The sequence below is a fragment of the Drosophila santomea genome, chromosome 3L (genome assembly GCF_016746245.2).
Source record: "Drosophila santomea strain STO CAGO 1482 chromosome 3L, Prin_Dsan_1.1, whole genome shotgun sequence".
Lineage (NCBI taxonomy): Eukaryota > Metazoa > Arthropoda > Insecta > Diptera > Drosophilidae > Drosophila > Drosophila santomea.
Window position 1 is genome coordinate 1,876,761 of NC_053018.2, and position 15,497 is coordinate 1,892,257.

The following is a 15,497-nucleotide window of genomic DNA, read 5'->3' on the forward strand; positions in this document are numbered from 1 at the left end:
CCTTGCTAAATTGTTGATGCACTTAAAAAAAAATGAAGACTGCGTTCTTAAATGAATTGTTCCAATAAATGAAATACTTTGGCACTGTTTCGTTTAAATATAGCTAAGTTTATTATTGTTTTCTTCAGTATTATCAACATTTGCAATTACGTACTGTGACGGCTAATATGTGAGTTCGTTGAACTTGATTCATTGGTTTTTAGCAAAGTCTAAGAATTCAGAGCTAGTTTAATTCTTTGTGCCCGCCGGACTTTCGGCCTCATCCGGCCGGGCAACCTGCAGATACTCCTGGATGTCGTAGTCGAACAGCTCAAAGTCGTATCTGTGGGTAAATATTTGAATTTCTTAGGATGCACTAATTATAGGATGGAATAATCATTTAGAAAGGTGTCCAAGAGTATGCATCAAAGTGGGAAGTCCTCTGCATCCTTTTGGGCGCCATTCTAAATTCGTTTCAATGGATAACCCACTTGTAATACTCGTAGAGCTCCAGCATTTCCTGGCGCGTCAGCTGCCCGTAGAATTGCTGCTGGAGCTCGTGCGTCTTGCGGCCCTTGCCCATGTTGCGCCACACGGGCGCTATCACCCGCTTGAGGCCAGTCTTTTCGATTAGATATAATTGATCCTCCGCCAGCGACTCGAACTTCAGTATCATGTCGAACCGGATGAGGCAGGGTGTGCAGAAGGAGGTGGCCGACACGAAGTGCATGTCGATGAAGCTGCCGCGTTTCACCTGGTCGAGCAGCCAGTGCACGAATTCCGGGAACGACGGGAACTTTGTGTTGGCCGCTCGGGCAGCTAGCGATGGCTATTGGTATAGATAAGGTAAGATATAAGATTCATGTTTCTCAAAATGAAATGTATATGTCATCCGGTGCGTATACTTGATATTTCCGGGCAACAATATCGAGTATACGCAGTGGGCTACAAAAGGCTTACCTTTTTGCGGTAGTTGCGCACAATGCTGCGACCCAACTTATCGTGGAAGGAGTAGGGCAGGGCGAACACCATCTTGTCCCGATAGGCACTCAACAGCCGCTCGAAGGGATCGCGTGCGATGATAAAGGTCAGCGAGTAGTTCTGCGCCTCACGCAGCTGTCGCCCGAAATAGAATGAGTTAAATTTAACGAAAGTTTCAGGGGTGAGAGTAAGCATTCCATTGAGACGCACCTCGTCGAGGGTCACCCTGGGATAGCGCTCCCTGGCCAGATTGAGGAGAATCTTCTTGGTTTTGCGCAGATAGCTGGGTGAGTAGCCGGCCAGGACGTTGAAGTTGAACATCCAGGACGAGGAGGCAGCCTTAAACACATTGCACCTGCACGGAAAATAAATAGTAAATGGAGACTTATTACTTTCTGTGCTTTGATCTATAAGAACGTATTTGCTAAATCCAAATTCCACACTAAAGGGAACCTTTGAAGAGTGACTAAAGTTCACACCTACCAGATAATGTGATACTTTTTGTTGACCAAAAATTCCCACGTGTTCGGCGTGTGCCACGCGTCGTGACCTGTAAGTAAAACAAAAACGATCAGACCCCAATCCACTGGCTGAATCCAAGCGGAAGGACCCACCCAGGACATCCAATCCATAGGCGGAGCACTTGTCCTTCAGCCGCTCCCTGCGCTGGTCCATCCGCTGCTCCACCTGGAGCATTTCCTGTGGCGTGAGTGTCTGCACGGCATACTCGGGGATGAGGGGCAGGAGTGTCTGGTTGCTGTCCTGTTTGGATTGCAAATATGCGAAAGGTGAGCCATAGAGTGTCCAGGATGAGTTTCTCGACGGGAATGAGGGTAGAGAATGGGGGTGGGGTGCCCAAATGCCTGCCAATGCGACTCGCTAATGCGCAATCAATTTGGCTATCTGAATTTTATTTAGCCGCTCTGTTTACATCATTAATTATACGAGCCTGTGACTTGAAGTGTTTGTTGTGTGTGGTGGGTGTGATGGGTGTGTGTGTGTGTGCTTGTTACATGGTATATGGTGTTTGTGTGGGTTACATATTTACTTTATCAACATAGCGCCACTTGTTCTTGGTCTTGCCCGTTGCCACGACGGTGAGGTCCTTGTTCTTGTTCTTGTTCAGCAGCAGCACCGGATACCGGACCACCGGATACGGAAACTGGCCATGTTGCTGCGGCTGCTGCTGCTGCTCCTGCTGCTGCTGCTGCTGCTGTTGCTGCTGCGGCTGCTGCGGCGATTGCTGCTGCACATTAAAGGCCTAGAAAATCAGTTGCAGTTGCGTTTGTGGATAAGGATTTGGGCTGGTCTGGGTGTTCGCTATTTGGGTTAAGTTGCAGGCGGGGATGACGTGGCGTATGCGCAATGTACAAGCATTCGGTCTAGGTCCAAGGTCGCCGCCCCCACGAGCACTACTCATTCCACATTCCACATTTTACATTTCACATTTCACATGCCGAGTGAATCTCAATCTCAATCCCAATTAAAAGCCCCAGACGCCAGTGTCAACTGTCATCTGGAAAATGGCCACATGAATCAAGTGGCTGCGGCTACTCTGCGGATAAGTTGGCGTCAACGTGGCAGGCACTTTGCATTTGACTCGCGTATCCACTTTGCCATACCGCCCCATGTGACACACTATATATGTGGCCTGTACACCCTTGTGGGAGGGGCGGGGACTTCCACTGAGGGATTGGGCGGAAAAACTCACTGGTACATGAACCTCGGGTGCAGATAAGATTGATTAATGGTCGTGACTGGGCACTGGGCTTGAATAATGAATGTGATGCTTCTGCAAATGTTTTGGGCTCTTTTGATGACTTGCGTAAACATTTAGATGCTTTCTCCCTAATTGATTAGCGCCATTTTCATTTCGATTAATATATGTGTTAATAATGCAACAGAATCTTTACTTATATACATAATAAAACCGTATTATTTTGACGAGCTTAAAACAATTGCAAGAGCATTTAATTTTCCACTTGTTTAGTGGAAGCCGACTTAAGTGGCGCTACTGCTAAGTAGCGAAATGGTATGCAACAGCGGAAATGGCAATGTTTGGATTGTAGCCTCTATTAGAGTGGACCAAATACTCGCAGGGGCTTCCCCATCTGCTTCTAGAGTGGATATACGAAGGTGTTTGTGATTCGCTGTGCTTAATTATGCGTGTGTGCCGTCCGAGAAAGAAATACAACAGTTTTGCTGGAAAACAACACGGCGTATGCGTGTCTTAATGTGCTTTTGCTTTCTGGGTACGAATAAGCATGTGTCATTTGGGTAATGCTATGCAAATTAGCAGTGGGCAAGCGCATATTGATTGCGGTGCCAGCCACCCGTGAATCGATATCCTCCGGCCCCCCGTTGATGACTTTTTCATGATGCCACACGCAATTAAGTGTAATTTGTGCGAAAGTTTTCCTTTTTCGCAAGCCATTTGGCCAAGGCCGATGGACGATGGGCGATGGACTATGGGCGTTAGACTATGGGCGCCCAAGAGTCTCTGGCGACCACGCAACAAAGTTTTCACACTCGCAAAACTTGAAAAGAACTATTGCCAAAGATTAAAAGCACATATTGATATTATTTGGTCTTACAGTTGTACGTTCAACTTCTGATTTTAATCCTTTTTAATCTGTTTTCTAACATAAAAGAGAAGTGTAGGTAAGCATTTATCCTTCGCCTTTAAGGCTTATAAATAAAACGTTGCATACTTTAAGGCACAATCAAATTTCCTTTGAAATTCCTTACAGTCGATATCACATATTAAGTTATTAATCAGCCTATTTCTTGTGAGAGGCATTTGTGTAGTCCAATTTGGTAACATTACTTTGTAATTTCTCCCTGTGTAAGCGGCTTAGGCAACGCCAAAGGGTTGTGCGGGCCAAAAGGGGCGTGGCCAGTGGGCGGTCGGCCAGCTTATGTGATTATAAGCCAAGAACGCTTTCCGTCCGTCCACGTCCGCGTTTGAGTGTGTGTGAGTGTGTGTCTATGGGGCGTCGGAATATTCCGTCTTTGTATGGCATTTGCTCAATTTCAAGCACAAATGGGCGATAAAGCCGGCCAAAGCCCGCCGCTAATTTCAAATTAATTTGCACCCAATCAAGCGCACACATAATGCCCAGAAAGCCAGTTCAAACACTGCAGTCCACTTCGGGTTCCCCGGTGAATTGAGAATTGAGAATCGAGGCGCTAAACGTGCAGTTCGCAAGTGCGAGAAGCGAAACAATGGAATATGCTAAAATCACTAAGCAACTTGGATAAATAAATAGCAGCTAGATGGGTTGGGATGAGATGGGATGCCTTCGATTGCGGCCATTTATCGTGAATTTATGGCGATCGCTGCTAATTTGCGTGTAACATTTTGTTCTCGACGCTGGCCAAACGCCCTTCACACCGGATTGTTTATTGAATTAGATGATTGCCCAGATTGCCAGCTGATTAGTTTGTTGATTCGGTGCGCATTAAATGGCAATTCATATTAATTGGTTTTTTTCTGTTCCTTTCTGGTTTTTTTAGCCATCACCTCCTCCGATGGCCTGAAACAGAAACTGAGTCAGGCAATCGATGGCCTGCACCGTGTTTGTTGTCAGGCGATGAGGGGCGGGGCGGGGGGCGTGTCGCGGGGGTTGGGGTGGCAACTACAAGCGAGTGTATCTACAGGCAGGTGCACTGAGAGAAATCAATGTTAAGTATTAAATGCATAACATTTACTTTTTAAAATGTGTCTGAAAAATGATCATCACAGGTAGTTACGAATTCAAATGAGTTTCGATTTCTAATTTTAATATAAATATATTTCTCTCAGTGCACTGGTATAAGCGCTATGTGCATCAGATGTTTGCCGGGCACTCAAAGGGCTACGAATGGCAACCTGCACCCACTGCCACAGTCCACAGCCAGTGGCACTTCGGCATTATGGCATTGTGGCACCGTGGCACTTCGCCTCCACTCACCTCGAATCCTCGGATCTTCTGCAGCTGCTCGTTCCACACCAGGTAGGCCAGGGAGAGGGGCAGGAGCAGCAGGGACACGGCCGTGAAGATGAGCAAATAGCGCCGGATGGCGCGACAGTTTGCCAGGCTCTTGCTCAATTTCATTTAAACTCCGCCGATATAGCTGCATAGGAACTCTGGTGCGGATTCTTCCCTGCGGCTCCCGTTGGCTGCCGACTCGGTGGATTCCAAGTTCTGGGTTCCAGGTGCTGGGTGCTGGTTTCTGGGTGCGATTCGGCTCGGTTCAGCTCGGATCGGATCGGTTCTGGATTGGCTATTGATAGTCGTGGGACATTTCCTGCTGCTACGCGGCCGCAAAGTTTGCCTGCAGTTGGCGACAGATTTTGTAAGTTCTCATCGCTGTCGACGACGTGCTGGCTAAATTTAGTTTCAGTTTGCTGTGCTAAATGTTCTTAGCCGAAAAAAGCGGCGGGGCACAGCAACCAAACATGAAAGAAACAAAAAAAACAAGAGCGGAAACCAAATATATATAGAGAATGAGCTGTGCGAATGGCAGTATTTGCTTTATGGCCGAGTGGCTTTCGACCGGAATGGTGTCACTGCAGTCGCCCGATTATTTCGGGCCAACAATTGATTCGCTTACGCTTTTGTTCAGTTATGCTTTATGCTTTTCGATTGTGGGGGTGTGCTTTTGGAGCTTCCTACATTTTTGGCTGCAAGTCAGGGGGCGAGTGAGTAGAAGGAAGTCGTTTATTGATTTTCTGCTCACTTCAAAACTCCACTGCAACTGGCGCTTGGAGTTTGTGGGAAAAACACCCCTACATAAATTACTCGACTCTTCCTTTTGTCTGCTTGCTATCTCTGCTCAGCTTCTGCTGTCTTTTTGCCATTGTTATTATTTATTCTTATTTTCTGCCTTTTAGGAAATGCTCAATTCTATGTTTTTTAGGCAAAAAGATTATTTTTTTTTTAAGGTTGACTTTTCTTTGTTATTTGTGTTTGTTATTGATTTTCTGCTCACTTCAAACTCCATTCTGCAGGCCTCGCAAAGCAAATAAAAAGAACCCACTCATTTCTGTCTGTTTATGTTTGTAAAGCCGTGCCTGTTTATTTTCATTTTGGCCAGCTTTTACTTTGCTTTGCGTTTTTCGTTTATTTGGTTTTCACGCCATTTTCGCTGACCTTAAACTTCTTATAAATAGTCACATTCTAAATATTCAAAAGTTTGTTCTAGTTTTTATAAACTTGTACGTTTATTTGATTATCACTTTCAACACTTGGATCTATAAATATAGTCCATGCTTTATGTTGCTATGCTTTAATTTTCACTAAATTAAGAAAATCACTTCCAGCTTGTATGCTTTGTGCCTCTAACTTTTGTATTCAGAGTCATGCGTCAGGTGGGATTTTATTGCACTTTGGGTCATCGAGTTAATTGTTTGGCACCGTGCACGTAATTGTTTCTTAATAATTTTATACACACTCAAGCACACTGCAAACTTGGCAAACAAATGCTAAATGCGGGGCGTAAGAGGCGTATACGTAACGTGCTGTCAATTGCCGTGCTTTCTGTGCCCTCTCTCTCTGCCCTTCTGCTCTCTCCTCTTCTACTCTCTTTTCACAACAATAAACAACAACAAACACACGGTATGCGGGATGAGGGCAACTTTTTAGTTGTTGTTAGTCAATTGTTTGCCAATTGAAGAAAAGCGCGCAATCAATATCAATTCGTCAGGCGTGCTAGGATGATTTTCTTTTTATTTATTTCTTTTATTTATTGTGAATAGAGGGGGTGTGTGGATAAACAGCAAACACCAACCGTTAGCGTCATCACCGCACAACGCACATTTCACGAGTGAAATCAAAATCAAAGGCGAAATGAGCACAGGCTAAAAGCAGCGACGTCGGCAGCGCAGCCGCTGCGCAGTTTCGCTTTTCGCCAGTCTCCATTCTCTCTTCCTTCGGACTCTCCGTGTGCCATTCCTCAGCTCCTTGATTCCTTGATTCTTCCTTGCGCGCTCTGTTTGTTGCTATTTTTCAAAGGGGGGGGGAAAGGTGGTTTGATTTGTTTATCGGCGTGCGGTGGCGGGGGCGGAAGTTCCTCGAATTCTGGGTTAACGCAGCACAACAATTTTTGTTTATCGCTGAGCAAAGGCGCCGGTAACGGTAAACGGGAGAGCAACGAAAGCGGAGAAAGTGCCAGGAGAGAGAAGAGAGTGCAGTGAGTGCGCAGTGAGAGTAAAGCGTTTTTTATAAAATATAATTGAAATAATTTTTAAGCAGTTTAAAGTGTAACTACCATATTTAAGGTTTTTGTTACTTTTTGATTTCCTAAATCGCAATCTCTTTAATTTATTGACTTAAGCACATATGAAATGTTTTAAAGCATACTTTTTGGGATTTCAAATAATTCAAGAGAAATCAATGTAAAAAATGAATAAATAAATAATAAATTTTACTAACATTTTTTTTTTAAATTTTAATTATGTAAAAGCATTATATATTTTTTAAGCCCTATGACAACACAAAAAACTTAAAGTAGGCTATCTAATTTATGTTCGAAAACTATCCAAAAATAGTTTTCGATATGTAAATTTCGTTATTTATCTTCGCTTTTACTCGAAATGTTGTTTCACATGCTATATTTATATATTTTTATTCGAAATAACATTATTGCCATGAAAATGAGACAGTTGACAAGTTCCATTGATAGATTATACGGTTCTGTTATCAATGCCAAATATATTTCGTTATAAAAATAAGCCTCTGCCTCAAAAACTGCTGACATTTCAAAGATTTCATAAAAATTCGCTACTTGAATAGGTAAATGCAAGTGTGGAAGGCCTTCGTTACAATTCGATTAGCTCTCAGTACTTGATGAGGGAATGCACTTTTCCATCCAGCCTCTTGCGACCCTGCAGTCCAACTAGTTCCATGACCACCAGGCTCTCCACGACAACGCCACCCACCTTGTGGATGAGTTCGTTGGCGGCCACCAGGGAACCACCTGTGGCTAGTAGATCATCTACAACAACGACCTTTTGGCCCGGCTTAATGGCGGATTTTTGCAGCTCAAAGGTGTCCTAAAAGATTTAATTTCAAAGCATAAACTTCTCTGTGATTGTGAATAGTAAGCAATATACTAGCGGGTACTCACACTACCGTACTCCAGTTTGTACTCCACGGAAACCACTTCTCCCGCCAGCTTGCCCTTCTTGCGAATCGGAGCACATCCCAAACCCAACTCGGTGGCTATGAGCAGATTAAAGAGGAAGCCCCGCGAGTCCAGTCCCACGATGATCTCCGCCTCGGGAGCACTTTCCCGGATGTGGTCCACCAGCAAATCCCGCAAGTACACACAGGCCTTCGCATCCGTGAGCGCTCCAAAAATGTCGCTGATGTTTTACATGAAAACATGTGTAGAAACACATTAACAACCTGATAAGGGAACATTTGTTTGCCCATAATCACCATTGCAGCACCATCAGTGCCCCAATCAGATAACCTCGTGCGATGATAACTCACCGGAACAGAATGCCCTCCTTTGGGAAGTCCGGATACTCGCCAATCTTGCTCTTTACGTAGTCTAGCTTGTCTTCCGCGCTGATTGAAGGGCTCATCTTTCTAATTTTTAGATACTTTTGTTTATTACTTAACTTACAAGGGACTTTTTACATGGGTTCTCTGATTTCAGCGCTACGTGAGTGCGTGCCCAACTGCGGATTGCTACAGGGAACAGCTGATAAGTCAGCTGCTTTCGGGGGAGGTGGTTGCTATGGATGGGAGATTCTCCACCCGATAAGTCATCGTGTTGAGTTCGCTGCGCGGTCGATTTGAAATTGAGGTGGATAAGCAAATGTGGGGAATTTAATATAATATTTCAGGGAAAATAACTATATAGCTAGTTGTGCGATATTCCATTATGTAAATCAAGTTAAATTTGATAATTAAAATGTACGTTCTGATTTGATTAACCTCAGCCAATCTTGTATTTTCTGTGTATTTTCACTTTTGTCTCAGCGTTCTAATCTTTCACACATGCTGACCAGCTATTTGGAAACCAAACATTTGGTTTGGCATTTGCTTGCACAAAGAAAGCAGTTCAAGGAATTCGGCAAACATCCTGCAGGTAGTCATGTGCGATTGAAAAACCTCCCCCGACTTTTCTCTGCTTCTCTCGGTCTTTCTCTAGATCGATGATATCTGAATGATAAGTGGAGAAATCTCAGCAATTCTTCGAGGGAAAGACACATTGCAGCACTGTTTATCGAGCTAAATGATTGAAAAGAAATGCCAACAATTTTCGCTGCACTTATCAAAGGCGGGCCAAGATCGGGAACTCTCACCTGGACTCCCTCCCTCTCTCTCTCTCTCCCTCTGTGTCTTGTTCCCTCTTTCTCTCTGTCTCGCACTCACACAGGTGCGCAAGTGAATGTGAGTATCTGTGTGTCTGTATCTTTGACTCCCAATGCCAAGAAAGATTCAGTTCGTTTCTCAGCGCCGAACGCGACGGTTCAGTTTTTGGTGGTTTCTTCCGAAGAAGCGGATCGAATTCGAATTCTCTGCCCGCGATTTTTAATAATTAATGCAAGCTCGCGAACAATAGTAGTAAATTAAAATAACAACAATAGTCCGGAGGAACGGCTAAAAACCGAAACCAGTTCTCGATCAACGTAAGCTGCGAAATAACGCATGGAAAAGCAAGAGTTTGCAAATCCTCACATTAAATTCGATCTTAACGGCCAAAGTAAATGTCAGCCGACAAAACTGCGCCCCGTTTTTGCCATTTTAAAAGTCGGAAAACGACTCTAATGCCAGCCATAAACCACAACCATACTGCAGTTACTCCAATAACAACTGAAACAACAAAGTTCAAACAACATAAAAACGCGAAAACCTACAAATAATATATGTATATGTATATATCTATGCAACATTAGAGAGAACTGCAACAAAGTAGCATAGTGCAAAAACACATTCACATTCGCACACTTGCAGGGATGCACTTGGAGAAATATTTCGAAAAAATATCTTGAGAAACTTAGTACTGAGGAATATTTATTTTAGGAGTGATTTTAAGTAATTCAGTCTTTTGTATAAGCTTTGACTCAAAATAGTGTTGATCGTTAATATTTTATTTGTTATTTTATTTAAACTGACTGGAACTTTTTCTCAGTGTGCCAGTCACACACACATGCATATCTTGGCAATGTGAAGACGTGCGTACTGAAACTGCAACTGCAACAACAACTGCTGCAACTGCAACTGCAACAACAACAGCGCGCCCGAGTAACGTGAAAAACCAGAAAGAGGCACAGTTTTTTTGTTTTTCTGCTGGGTTTTGTTTTTATCTCTTTTTTTTGAGGCAAACGAGCATCTCGCCTGAAACTTCTGCGGCTGCGCAGAGGCGGCCTTCGTGGTGAAGGGCATAGAAATAGGGCGCTCGGAAAACAGCGGGAAAAAAGGGAAATTTATTGCCGAACTTTGGATGATATATTGTACTACTTCAAAAAGTTATATTGGTTTGTGTGTGGTTGCTCGGTGTGACGATTAAGGAATGCTACAACTAATCCCCTTCATAGTTTATAAATTCAAATAAGATCTTGAGTATCCGTGGCACTAAATAGAACCCCTAGCCGCTCCTGACCTTTTCGTGGGCCCAAGTCGAATGAAGAATCTCGGTGTGAGCTGCGATTATGCATAGACCTCCATTGTAGTTGTTGGTTTGGTGGCTTGGTATGCGCGAATGTTTGCTAACATCCAAATCGTGATCTAATAAAAAACGTAGAAAAACAGAGACACATACCAGAGGCCCACGAGCGAGTGGATGAGTGAGCGGACCAGCTCTGGCTGGGATCGGGTCGTCTTGGAGCGGACTGAAGACTCTTCAAAGGGGCCGTGTGCCGTGGATGCCACCAACTTTCGCAAAAAGTAAATGCTCAAAAAAGCGGGCTTCTCCCAATATGGATGGCAGCTGGAACGGCTGTCAATACATTGAGTAACTGACCGCAAAAAAAGTAAAGTTTTGCCGGTTCTCCGGTTCTCCGGGTCTTCAATCCCGTTCCGTTTTGCGGTTCTCCCTGTTGGAGGAGAAAAGAAATCGTCTGTTTGGAATACAATATATGCAGAAACGATCATCACACCTGGGAACAACACATTGTATATATAAGGGGGGAACCCGAAACCGAACCCAAACCCGAAGAAATGGGCAAAAGCGAAAAGTTCGAATAAAAACATGGAACAAGAGCCACTTTAAACGCCATTTCCGCATAATTCTGAAATGTAGGAACCAGTTTCGAATGGTGGTGGCTGAAATTTAGCAACTGTTTTGAGAAACCACGAACGTGTTAATCAAGCCACTGGCACCAACGTCTTTAGGTTCCACTTTGTTGGCCAAAACAAACCATAACAAGCTGGTTACATCTACATGTAGCTTCGCTGATCGCCAAGCGGAACAATAAGAGATTTTCCCCCGCTTAGGCGGGGAAAAGCTGAAAATGTGAAAATTAATTACCAGTGTGTGGCCAATTGCTCGGTGTTTTGGCTCTTTGATGGCTGTGCGGAGTCTTCCGGGGCAAGGGAACCCCCATTTCAAAGTCAGAAGCCGCTGCAGACACGGTTTACTCACCCCACGGTCGTCTGGCTGTGCCTAATGTGAAATTTATGTTTATAAAGTAGAAAGTCATCCGCGGCTCAGGGAGATGGATATGGAATGACCGTTGCGGATCGAAGTGGCCGCAAAAGAAAGCCCCTCTCAGTTTGGAGTGCAGTTTTCGCAACTGCCACTGCAACTGCATTTTTCTTGGCTCCTCAATTTGGCTGGTGGCCACGTTTAAGGTATAACCATTACCCAACTGACCTTATTTCGTCGCTCATACGCTCATACGATGTGCAGTCCCAGCTAAAAAGTCGCCGTATTTGCTGAGATTGCAACTCACCCGTAGATTTTGATTTTCAGCTTGTTTTGGAGTATTTATTGCAGTGCACAGGAAACTAAACTGTGCTGTGAAAAAGATCTTGTTTCATTACTGCCAAGCAGATTTTCAAATCAGCTGAAACATCAGTTTAAAAATGCTAATACTTGTATGCATTCTATGACTAATTGTAGTGCCAGCATCGTTTTCCTTGTGTATTTATATTTTGAAATGTTTCTCATATATTTCTTGCCGTGCAAGTGAAACTCGTCCGAAATGTTGGAACCGCCGGCCGGTGAGCGGATGTAACCCAAGTCGAGACCACGCTGATTTTGCTGCGTCATACGAACTGGAGAGCCTTCCAGCCGTCCAGTGGTCACTTTCTTTTTGGTCACGTTCGAATCCGAAAAACCATCAATGCAGTTGGGTTTTACACGCCCAACAAACATACAAATAACGAATTACCCCATAGAAAAGCACAAAGTGGAGATAAAGGAAGTTATTAGACGTCTGCGGTTTGTCTGTCTGGTCCAGTGCAATTTTCCCGAGACTCGCTTTTCAGGCTCGGCGTACATGAGTCACGGACAAGATTTTCCATCGGTTCGATTGGTATGGGCCAAGTTATCACGTTATCACGTGCCGACAGGAAAGTTTTCTTTGTGTTACTGGGTTGGTCTCGTAGTTTGTTTGTTCTGCTGGCCCGACTCTCTCCTTTGTTGTTAGCATTGTTGTGTTAATCAATTCCACTTTTGCCTTGGACTTCAATTTCTACTTCAACTTTAACGTTCAACTCCCATAATTGAGTCTTATTCTCTTTGTTTGCCATAGCTTTAATTCACCTTAATGAGCCAATCTTGACCAAGTTCCTTTTGTTGTACTTCTCACGGGCACAGACTTACCTTTGTGCTACAGTTTCCTCGGTTTCGAAACAAAAATAAATATGATAAATTAAGAGCGAGCACAAGGCTGGGAAAACTTGTTGGAATGGTAGTCAGATGAAAAGCATTTGAAATGAAATTGCATTTTCGGAGCCTATTTTTCGTGTCTTTCAATAATGATTTGAGCGAATCGCAAACGAGTTTATTGATCGCCAGCCAGTTTGGGCCATGAATCATGGCTAAAATTAGGCAGTCAAGACACACAGATTTTGCACAATGGCTCTCTCCCTTTGACATAGAATTAGTGGCAGATATGAGGCAATAGTGGAAAGAGTCGTTAGCTGTTGGTCAAAAATAATTGCTGATTTACATAAGCAAAAGCAAAATTGTAGCCCCCGGCAACTTCTCTCTCTCTGTGTTTGCGATTATCATTCGCATTCGAATGTGTTTTGATTGAAGTGAAGGGGAAAACCTCATAAAAAACATGTTTAATGATTTGAAAAATGTTTTCGTGTGGACCCGACACATGCAGATGGATGGAAAGTTATCATTTGATAAAAAACCTCTTGCATCAGAGTTCCCTGACTCAAAAGCATTTCAAACCACTTCCACGAGGTCATCAAACCGAAAGCTGGCCAATTTAATAAGCTTAAGTAAAGAGCACCCAAAAACCGATTTATGACCAGCAGAAACGCAATTGTTCAAGCTGCCCTGGTTGCTTTGGTTCCATCTTCCAATTACTACCCAGCAAGTTGGTCGCCAAACACTTATCCACGCTCGAATCACTCCCATTCATTCACAGGCAAACAAAGCAGCATTCCCCACTCTCTAAAAAATGGGAACGAAGATCGAGTACGTGGACACCACGCATCTGTACGCCTCCAAGTACATCCGCAACTCCAAGGCGATCGGCGTGCTGTGGGCCATCTTCACCATCTGCTATGCCATCATCGGCATCGTGGCATTCGTGACACCAGGTGGGCATACTCGCTTTTATTTATTGGAAATGGTTCCGTGACTGATCTGCTTTACGCGTTCCATTGCAGAGTGGATCGGTGATCCCGACAACGATGGAGCTGGTCGCCTGGGTCTTTGGCAGCAGTGCCAGCGGGATGAGATCTTCGACAACTGTCGCCGCCGATGGGAGAGCATCTTCGAAGTGCCCACATTCTCATTTCAAGTAAGTAATCCAAGGAATTCTGAACTAGAAATGCAATTTTTACTGATACTTTAATGATTACCCTTGAAAGTGATGGAATTCTGTGTCACTGAATGCACATATTTCATTGAGTTCGCAGAGGCCTTACCTTAATATGATTACTCTACAGATACTTGACCATTTGCTATTTTTACTCACCCCTCTGCAGTTGGCCACATTCTTCATGTTGGGCGCCATAGCTCTGGCCTTGCTGACCATATTTTTCTTGGTTTGTTTGCTGTTTATGAAGTCAACGCGTGTTTTCCACCTTTGCGGTTGGATGCAAATCATATCAGGTATGTGTGCCGACCTACCTCCCACTCTATCTCCTTGGGTTAACTACTAAGCCATATCGAAAACATCACGTTCTCGTGTATACACAGAGTTTTGATGTTTTTCCTCTATTGATAGTTGAACGTGTTGTTATCACTGTTACACATGGCTATTTATAAATTCCAGCTCTTTGCATGATTGTGGCCTGCGCGGCGTTTCCCTTTGGCTGGAATTCAGACGATTTTCGTAAGATCTGCGGCCCGGAAGCGAATCGCTTTGAGCTGGGCCTGTGCGGCATTCGTTGGGCTTATCCACTGGCCATTATCGGTTGCATAGATGGTGTGGTCTTGGCCACTCTGGCGTTTATCTTGGCCACGAGGCACGTGCGCCTGCAGCCAGATCCGATATACCAGAACTCGCTATATAAAGGTGGGTTATGCGATAGGGCTTTCACCATGAAAAAATCTATATGTGGTCTATTTTTCGCAGGTGAAATCAACAATGCGTACCTCACTGATGCCATTAGCTTGGCGGGATCGAGGAAATCTAATCCACGCATAACTGGCTTGAATTTGCAACCCATTTTGCTGGTGGCTCCGCCAAATGAGGATAGCATATCGCAGTTTTCTCGTTATCACTGAGGAAACCATTCAAACAGCCAAGACGCCAACCAATTAAGCTTAGCACATGCATGAACCAGGGGTGAAACTCAGCTTAAAGTTTTCCATAAATTGTTTGAGCTATATTTTTAACCGATTTTCGCCGCAACCATAAGATGAAACTACGTAAAAGTGTGTAGTGTGTATTTGAGTGTGAAAGTCAGAGAGTGAATGATTTGTATATGCCACTTAGCCCGACTGAATGCCAACTTGTAGTTGTAAGCTTGGATTTTAAACTATTATTTAGCATTTCGTGTGAATAGATTGTGCCTAAATGTATGCTTCGAATAAGTTAAAAGTTAAACGAGAGTCCCTAAAGCTCTGCCTGTAAATTATATACCCATTAACAATAAACAATAAACAATAAACATGTACAAATATTAAACATAAAACCAATGTTTATTTCGACCACAAATAGCAGCCTCAATTATGCCATCATCATCATCATCATGGTAATCAAGGTCAGCAACTTCTGGACTAGGCAAAATCAAATTATGACCATCCCACGCATAAAAGCCCATAACGAACAACTTAGCGCCCAATTTGTTTGTCCTTAGTCTGGATTTGGATTCGAATCGGACCCCAACCCCCCTTTTCAATAACCATTTGGCACATACTTTTCCAATAAAGTATTTCCAAAGGAATCGGGAGTTACTCCCCCA

At 43.8% G+C, this 15,497-nt stretch overlaps 3 protein-coding genes across 7 annotated transcripts; 1 reads left to right on the top strand and 2 right to left on the bottom strand.

The window, feature by feature from the left end:
- Nucleotides 1-87: 87 nt before the first annotated feature.
- LOC120449287 (carbohydrate sulfotransferase 11) lies at nucleotides 88-6,752 on the bottom strand. Of its 5 annotated transcripts, none has more exons than XM_039631671.1 (9): nucleotides 6,733-6,752; nucleotides 4,914-5,355; nucleotides 2,009-2,221; nucleotides 1,575-1,722; nucleotides 1,444-1,510; nucleotides 1,171-1,315; nucleotides 940-1,095; nucleotides 471-808; nucleotides 88-322 (listed from the first exon to the last, which is right to left on the bottom strand). In XM_039631671.1, exons 2-9 carry the CDS (start codon nucleotides 5,055-5,057, stop codon nucleotides 229-231), a joined length of 1,305 nt encoding a protein of 434 aa, XP_039487605.1. In that variant the 5' UTR covers nucleotides 5,058-5,355; nucleotides 6,733-6,752; the 3' UTR covers nucleotides 88-228. The 5 variants fall into 5 exon arrangements, with proteins under 5 accessions (XP_039487605.1, XP_039487604.1, XP_039487607.1 ...); XM_039631670.1 differs by having other exon boundaries at nucleotides 4,914-5,364; nucleotides 6,733-6,750; XM_039631673.2 differs by lacking the exon at nucleotides 6,733-6,752 and having other exon boundaries at nucleotides 2,009-2,203; nucleotides 4,914-5,891.
- An 883-nt stretch (nucleotides 6,753-7,635) lies between these two features.
- On the bottom strand, nucleotides 7,636-8,791 carry LOC120449797 (adenine phosphoribosyltransferase). Its single transcript, XM_039632439.2, has 3 exons — nucleotides 8,439-8,791; nucleotides 8,071-8,308; nucleotides 7,636-7,996 (listed from the first exon to the last, which is right to left on the bottom strand). The coding sequence occupies exons 1-3, from the start codon at nucleotides 8,531-8,533 to the stop codon at nucleotides 7,781-7,783; spliced, it is 549 nt and encodes a 182-aa protein (XP_039488373.1). The 5' UTR covers nucleotides 8,534-8,791; the 3' UTR covers nucleotides 7,636-7,780.
- Nucleotides 8,792-9,399: 608 nt separating this feature from the next.
- On the top strand, nucleotides 9,400-15,222 carry LOC120449382 (LHFPL tetraspan subfamily member 3 protein). The gene is made up of 6 exons (XM_039631817.1): nucleotides 9,400-9,586; nucleotides 13,508-13,682; nucleotides 13,752-13,885; nucleotides 14,073-14,199; nucleotides 14,363-14,605; nucleotides 14,666-15,222. The coding sequence occupies exons 2-6, from the start codon at nucleotides 13,541-13,543 to the stop codon at nucleotides 14,815-14,817; spliced, it is 798 nt and encodes a 265-aa protein (XP_039487751.1). The 5' UTR covers nucleotides 9,400-9,586; nucleotides 13,508-13,540; the 3' UTR covers nucleotides 14,818-15,222.
- Nucleotides 15,223-15,497: the final 275 nt, after the last annotated feature.

Bases quoted from the DNA above. Each gene is read 5' to 3' on its own strand.
- LOC120449287 (XM_039631671.1), bottom strand. From the start codon at position 5,057: ATGAAATTGAGCAAGAGCCTGGCAAACTGTCGCGCCATCCGGCGCTAT. The intron at 1,511-1,574 runs GTGGGTCCTTCC...TTTTACTTACAG, and splicing joins CTATGGATTGGATGTCCTGG to GTCACGACGCGTGGCACACG. The intron at 809-939 runs GTAAGCCTTTTG...CTATACCAATAG, and splicing joins TGCGCAACTACCGCAAAAAG to CCATCGCTAGCTGCCCGAGC.
- LOC120449797 (XM_039632439.2), bottom strand. From the start codon at position 8,533: ATGAGCCCTTCAATCAGCGCGGAAGACAAGCTAGACTACGTAAAGAGC. The intron at 8,309-8,438 runs GTGAGTTATCAT...GTAAAACATCAG, and splicing joins AAGGAGGGCATTCTGTTCCG to CGACATTTTTGGAGCGCTCA. The intron at 7,997-8,070 runs GTGAGTACCCGC...TAAATCTTTTAG, and splicing joins ACAAACTGGAGTACGGTAGT to GACACCTTTGAGCTGCAAAA.
- LOC120449382 (XM_039631817.1), top strand. From the start codon at position 13,541: ATGGGAACGAAGATCGAGTACGTGGACACCACGCATCTGTACGCCTCC. The intron at 13,683-13,751 runs GTGGGCATACTC...GTTCCATTGCAG, and splicing joins CGTGGCATTCGTGACACCAG to AGTGGATCGGTGATCCCGAC. The intron at 14,606-14,665 runs GTGGGTTATGCG...TATTTTTCGCAG, and splicing joins CCAGAACTCGCTATATAAAG to GTGAAATCAACAATGCGTAC.